This window comes from Leptidea sinapis, chromosome 11 (assembly GCF_905404315.1).
Source record: "Leptidea sinapis chromosome 11, ilLepSina1.1, whole genome shotgun sequence".
Classification (NCBI taxonomy): domain Eukaryota; kingdom Metazoa; phylum Arthropoda; class Insecta; order Lepidoptera; family Pieridae; genus Leptidea; species Leptidea sinapis.
In genome coordinates, this window is record NC_066275.1 from 11,106,796 (window position 1) to 11,114,251 (window position 7,456).

General features: G+C 33.7%; 1 protein-coding gene across 1 annotated transcript; it reads right to left on the reverse strand.

Annotated features, from left to right (window-relative positions):
- Window positions 1-566: 566 nt before the first annotated feature.
- Window positions 567-2,751, reverse strand: LOC126966877 (uncharacterized). The gene has a single exon (XM_050811163.1). The coding sequence runs from the start codon at window positions 2,550-2,552 to the stop codon at window positions 1,839-1,841; it is 714 nt and encodes a 237-aa protein (XP_050667120.1). The 5' UTR covers window positions 2,553-2,751; the 3' UTR covers window positions 567-1,838.
- Between the last annotated feature and the right edge of the window lie 4,705 nt (window positions 2,752-7,456).

The following is a 7,456-nucleotide window of genomic DNA, read 5'->3' on the forward strand; positions in this document are numbered from 1 at the left end:
AGTAAGAGGAAGAAGGGAGGCTGGGCTTAAGCCACGACTCAGAAATAAGTACGGCATGAACATTGCTAGAATCAAACGACGCCTGAAGGTCAAGATAATGTGCAGGAATGCTTTGTGCATTTAGGTGAACTATATTAAAGTTTTTCTGTGTGTCTGGGAAGTGATTACTGAGAGCAACGTCAATAGGAATATAAGATACACTTTGAAAACTTTCTTCACCACTAGAACCAGAAGAGACTATAGACTGAAAATCATCAAGGCTAGAGTTATGTGACATTTTGAATCTTGATAATATTTAAAAATTATCTACTGTTTATTACTACTTATACTATTACACAAAAAATAATCCTATATAAAATAATATCCAAAAGTATACCTGCAACGAGTTTCCTAAACTAAAAAATAATATACAAAAATAATTAAATTAAATTAAATTAAATGATTAACGAACCCACCCGCCAGTTGCAAGGAGAGATTAATTCACTTCTTAAAACAAACAATAATAAAAAATAAAAAAATAAATAAAAGGTAAAGTAAAAACAATCAAAAATGAAAAAGTAACCCTTTTTTCCTTTTAGCAAAAATAAACTATTTATCTCAAAACCCTCAAAAAACATAGGTAGGTTTTAAATAGGTAACTTAGAGGACTAAAAACTAAGTGACTAAAGACAAAAAATTACAATAATAAAAATGAAGTACATATACAAATTAAAAGAATAAAAATAATATAAACTATATCTATGAAGCTGTTTTGAGATAGACTTGTAATTTTCACGTAAATTATTATAAAAAAGAAATAAAGATTGCGCGCCTCCATCTGAGTACTCCATTTTTATGCTGTACAAATTTTATTTACGGTGAAAACATGATGCAGTAATTAAAACATAATATTTTTAATACCTTGACCCATATTAAGGGTGAGAAAAAATAAATAATAAAATAATAAGCGGCGCTATCTTACAGCTTCAATAACTTAGCTTACTAATCATGTAATTCTATAATCTAATTCTAATAATCTATAAATGCCAGCGCAGTGATGACCAAAAGCCTTGTATCCAAAGCAGTTATTTAGTCTGCGGCTGGTATGTCAAATGTCACAGCTGTCATTAGATGACAGTTGTCACGTACATCTGCCAGTCACACAAGACACTACAGTCTACACAAATAACAATGGTAATTTAATAGGTACCTATTATGTAACAACTACAGTTTTCATTTCCTAGTATCAACAACGGAATTTGATTTATTACACTAAAACTACAGTTTATTAAATATATTATACACAGGAAAGAAATAGCATAGGCAATATAAATCTGATAATTATGTAGTATGACATTTATACTATGTAACAATTGAAAATGTTTGAAATATAAGCTGCATTTAGTAATATCAAATTATCAAATTTTATGGAAAATTGTTTATTTAAAATGTTTAATAAATAGCATTTAATAGTTATATGATGTTCCATTTTATTTTTGGTATTAAAAAACAGAACAGGATGTAAATGAATACTGCAGGCTTGTTACCAAACTATTAAACTATAACACAAATGTTACAATGTGGTGCATTACAAGTTAGGTATATGCATTCTTTATATATTATCTTAATTATCAACACAGGATGGTTATGAAATTTTGTAATAAGTTATAAATACTAAATAAAAAAAGGTTTAATTCATATACATAACATAAAGATTCATACTAGGATAGCTTAGGCTTTGTGGTAGTGACATGGGTAATTAGAAGTTACAAAAAGCTTACAGTTAACTAAACCTATGAATTGTACAAGTTATTTAAAGGTTACATTACCTTAAAATACTTACAGATTAATGATACCTATTACTTATTTTTGACCGTTCTTTTGGACCTGGAGGTGAGACTGGCAGTACCCTGAGTCAGAGGCTTAGATGTCTGTTTAGATGTCTGTGGTATGCTGTGTAGGTCAGCTTTCCACTCAGCTCGGTGATGTGAACCATCTGGGCCTATAATATGTATGCATCCATCCCTTGTCCAGCACTTGTTTATGCCGAATCTCTGCCTTGCCTCCATAAATAAGTTATGACGACTCTTTGTTAAAAACTCTGACACAGTTAAACCGCTGCCCTTAAATCCAGTTTTGGAGAACCAAACCTTATCCCGCAATGCTACATCCGCAAACTTTACCACTATAGGACGAGGTTTCTTTTCGGAAGGACGTCCTAAGCGATGGGATGACTTGATGGAAGCAACAGAGAATCCAGTCACACCAAGATGTTCCCCTACTACTTTACAAACACGTGAAGTAACATCTTCCGACTTATCTTCGCTGACTCCGTGCACTAGTAGCATTTTGCGCCTTCTACGCATCTCCAGACGATCAACCTCTATACCAAGGAACTCCACCTGTCTCTGCAAAGTATTCATGGCAGAGAGCACAAAGGTCCTGAAGCTGTTAAACTCTGCAGCCAGGGATGTGTTTGTAATGGGTCCATTATCTAGGCCCTGCTGGAACTCGCTCATCTTCTGTTCGAACATTTCAGCCATGGCGTTGAGCGAGTCTTTTAATGCATCCATGATGACTGGTGATACGTAGTGATCGGAACAAAGGGATATTAAAGAAGTGAACTTAATTGACTTTCACTAGGAGAATAAGTACTGTCTGGTGGGTACTATTTATCACATTTATCACACTTAACACTAAATCTACTAAAATAATAGTATAAAATTACTTTTTTTTTAATTTTAAGATGATTGAAAATACGGAGCTCTTTAAAAACAGTGTTAACTTTTTTCACACCTACCCTCCATCAAAAGTGAAAACAATTATAGCCATAATTATTATATGGCTATAATTGTTTTCACTTTTCCTTTTTTTTAATAGAAATGTAATTTAAGTGATTGTTTTCTGATTAAAAATAATTTTTGAAACGACTTTTATTTTAGTAACAACAATTTATAAAGAAATAAATTAAAAATTTCCAGTGCACTGAATTGTAAATTTAACAGCCTCATTTTATTTTATGATAATATGGGACGAGACGAGCAGGACGTTCAGCTAATAGCAATTGATCAACATCAAATTCTCGTAAATGTATTGTGAGGCTACTGTCATAATACCTATTTCTTTAAACTTATACTTTAACGAAATTCTAGATCCCATGTTATAAATGGCTCTAACGGCTCTCTTCTGCAGCACAAATATCGTATTGATCTCAGCAGCATTACCCCATAAAAGGATACCATAGCTCATAATGCTGTGGAAGTAACTAAAATATGCTATTCTGGCCGTATCTATGTCAGTCAGTTCTCTTATCTTCTTAACCGCATATGCTGCAGAGCTTAATCTGTTTGCTAAGGCAGATATATGGTCACCCCACTGAAGCTTCTCATCTAGAGTTATACCCAAGAACACTGTCTTATTTACAAGATCCAACATTTCTCCATTTAATTTAATATGTGTGTTAATCTTTTTTACATTTGGTAATATGAATTTTAAGCATTTCGTTTTCTTACCATTCAAAAGAAGATTGTATACTTTGAACCATAGTTCTACCTTAGAAATAGCATTATTTACATGTTCAATAGTAGTTGCATGTCGATTAACTTTAAATAATAGTGATGTATCATCCGCAAACAATACTATATCATGTGTGTTCTTTATAAGATAGGGTAGGTCATTGATATAAACTAAAAACAGAAATGGTCCGAGAATTGAACCCGGCGGGACACCCATTCCTAACACGGAGCCTGAAGACCTTACACTATTAACTTCAACATACTGTATCCTGTTATTCAAATATGAGATTAATAAATTTAATGCACTTCCTCTTATGCCATAGTGTATACACTACACAGTCAGCTGCTGCGAACTATAGGCGCCGCCCGACCGTCACGCGACATGCAACACACAGACGAAAAAGTTTGAGACGATGTAATAAAAGTTTCACTTTAAAAATGTACATTTTACATTGATAAACAGGTTTTTTGTATATCAATGACATTTTATGTTTATTTTCAGCTGTAAGGTCAATGTTTAATTGACTGAGATGATTTTGGGATATAATTTTCATGTAGTAGATCTAAAGTAAAATGGATTGGACGATTTAAAGAAGAAATTAGAGTACATTACTTTTTAACAAATCATATACATATCCAGTAGAGCAATTTTGAGGTCTTCAAGAGTCTTGGTGGGTTTGGATGGAGTTTTATATTCCTGTTGAGTGTGTCCCATACAAGCTCAGTTGGATTTAGATCCGGGATGGCCATTGGAGTTTTTAGCAAGTCATCAGCTACGTTATACTTCAATTACGGGACGTATTTTATAGGTTTTAGAAACTTGACTAGAAATATAGCAGTGGGAGGCTCCTTTGCACAGGATGCCGTCTAGATTTTGGTTACCCCAACGGCGCCTATTTTTGCTGTGAAGCAGCAATATGTAAACATTACTGTGTTTCGGTCTGAAAGGCGCCGTAGCTAGTGAAATTACTAAGCCAACGAGACATAACATCGTATTTCTCAAGGTGACGAGCGCATTTGTAGTGCCAGTAAGAATTTTTGGATTTTTCAAGAATCCTGAGCGGAACTTCATTGTAATGAGCAGGGTGTATCTATTACCATTAGCTGAATGTTCTGCTCGTTTTGCTTCTTACTGTCATAAAAAAACGTTGTGACCTCGATTACGGGACGTATTTTATAGGTAGTGGTAGCCTGTTAACCCATATTAACGTTTTAAGAAGTTGACTGGAAATATGGCTCTTTCAAATCTTGATAATATTGGATTTTTGTGAATTTTCCCTTTTGAAGTGCAGTTTGATGGGTCATGCGTCATGCTGACTGTTATGTTAGTGGTTAAAGTTATAATGCGTATCCCTATGATCCCATGACGGACGGTATATAAATAAAATTGATAAATGGCATTTATTTTCTCAAAATTGATCCCTTTAGAATTTTTAATAATATACAAGATACTACTACCGCTTCCAAAACAAATAGCGCTCTGAGAGAGAAGAAGCGGTGCAAGAAACTCTCCCAGCATTCTTTTTTTGGGCTCTTTTTAATGAAATATACAATATTGTACTGTCATTGCTATTGCCATAAAATAATCATAATCTAGTTCCAGGCTGTCGGATCACATAGATATTCAGCTGTGGAGTAGTAGGATCTTAGGCATAGGAGTAGAGCCATTTTTTTACAAAACATTTAAATTTATTTATAGATAATGCCTGAACAGTGGCTGGGACTTTATTATAAAAGTGTACGTTTACCCTTAAAGTTATTATGCATCTTATGAAACCTACTAGTATAAGTCACAAGCAAACCCTTATTTCTAGTGATATAACAATGAAAATCACTATTAAGAGTAAAAAATGAAAATTTCATATACGTTCACAAAAATCGTCACATTTTTGTGAACGTATATGAAATTTTCATAAATGTACATAAAATTAATAGTTATAATATTTATTTCTTTAAATTTATCTTTGAGAGAGTGTAGAGACTAGTCTAGCTAGACTAGAGAGACTGAGATAATAAATGAGGGAAATAACTCTAAATTAATAAAATTATGATTTTGTATCGAAACATCGTCTTTGCTATTTTGTTTATAATTCACTAAAACATCAAACGTTTTACTATAAAAAAAATATTAAATTACAATAGAAACCGTACGTTCCCTTAATAAAACAGGTAGACACAAGTGTTTGTATTCAGTACACAATAGAGCTTGTTTGTAAGTGAAGTATGTAGTAGTGCAAACTGAGCGAGGTTCGAGTGGCTAACTTGGCTACCCTCCACGGAGATGATTTAAATGTTCTATTTAACGAACTAACACTCAATTTTAGCTTTAAATTTTTCTAGCGAGCTACGAGGATAGACTAAGATTAGAGTTAGAGAATCGGATGGTTCCATTGTTATTGTTAATACTTTATGTTATACTAGCTTTTACCCGCGATTTCCCGCGAATAGTTACTTTGGGAAGATTTTTTTATTTTTTTGAGATACTTTGCAAATAATACACATACAAACTACTCTTTTCGCTGCTGGCGGATATCCCTCGTCAATGTGGACAGTCTCGCTAATAGTATTTCCCTGCGAACTTTAATCTGCTATTTCATCCCCATGTAGGTCAAAGTATTAAAAAAGCTCGATCTAATGCTTGTAAATTACTTCTTATCAAATGCCTAAGTACAAAGTTACATAGTGTCATCATCGATAATGACAAACTTATATTATATACAAACTTCCATCCCCTGTCTCAAGTCCTCCATTTATTTTTTCGCAATAAAACATTCTAAATAAAACTATCTAACTAATATTTTCCCATATTAAAATGGACTGATGTGATAAAGAGAACCGAATCGCTGTGATTGCATTACACAAAGTAGGTATGGAGCCAACTGCAATTTTTAAAACTCTCCATACGCTTGGTATTAGTAACATATTTGTGTCCCGGGCTATTAATAGGTACTATGGGACCTCCTCTGTTTGTCACAGAAAATGATCTGGTCGTTCACATAGTTAGTGTTCGTACAAAAAATCTGGTCCAAGCAGTAAGGAAAAAAATTCAAATAAATCCTGTCCGAAAGCAAAAGGTTTTATCTCGGAAGATGAAGATAGCACCTAGAACCATTTTAAAGATGACATAACGTTTGTTAACTGATAATTTAAAAAAGAATAGGGTGGTAAAATTGAAACAACTACTCAAGCGGTACGCAAAGGGAGGTCACAAAAAAAATTTGCTTACGGAAAAGAATTGTTTTACAATTGAGCAACATTTTAACAAACAAAATGACCGTATTTATGCTCAAAGGTCTAAGGAAGCTTCCAAATTAGTTGACAGAGTCAAACGTGGGCACTACGACTTCAGTGATGGTTTGGTGGAGTATTAGGCATGAAGGAGTGACTTATCTATACTTTTGTGGAAAAGGTATGAAAACATCGGCACAAGTGTATCAAGATACCATTCTTGAGAAGTAAGTGAAGCCCCTTAATAACACCATGTTCAATAACCAATAATGGACATTGCAGCAAAAATCGGCGCCGAACGTTTGAAACGAAAGCTTCGGACTCCATCACAGCTGAAGACTGGCCGTCGTCTAGTCTCGATTTTAATCCGCTTAATTATGATTTATGGTCACTTTTAGAGAGTACGGCTTGCTCTAAACGCCATGATAATTTGGAATCCCTAAAACAATCCGTACGATTGGCAGAGAAGAATTTTCCCATGGTGATAGTGCTATTCATAACTTGCCTCAACGGTTAAAGGACTGTGTTGCAGCCAACGGAGACCACTACAAAAAAGCTTTTTATATTTTAAGTTGTTTTATATTTATATATTAAACTAACACACTGTAAAAGAAATAAATGTGATTTGGAATGGAATTTTCTGGAGTTTACTCCTTAAGACTTTAAGGCGCACGGTATGAGAAAAATATGGAGAGTAAAACCTACTCATCAAATGGGATAGTAACGTTTTTGGT

What these genes read in the sequence shown, in the direction of transcription:
- LOC126966877 (XM_050811163.1), bottom strand. Translation starts at nt 2,552, where the DNA reads ATGGATGCATTAAAAGACTCGCTCAACGCCATGGCTGAAATGTTCGAA.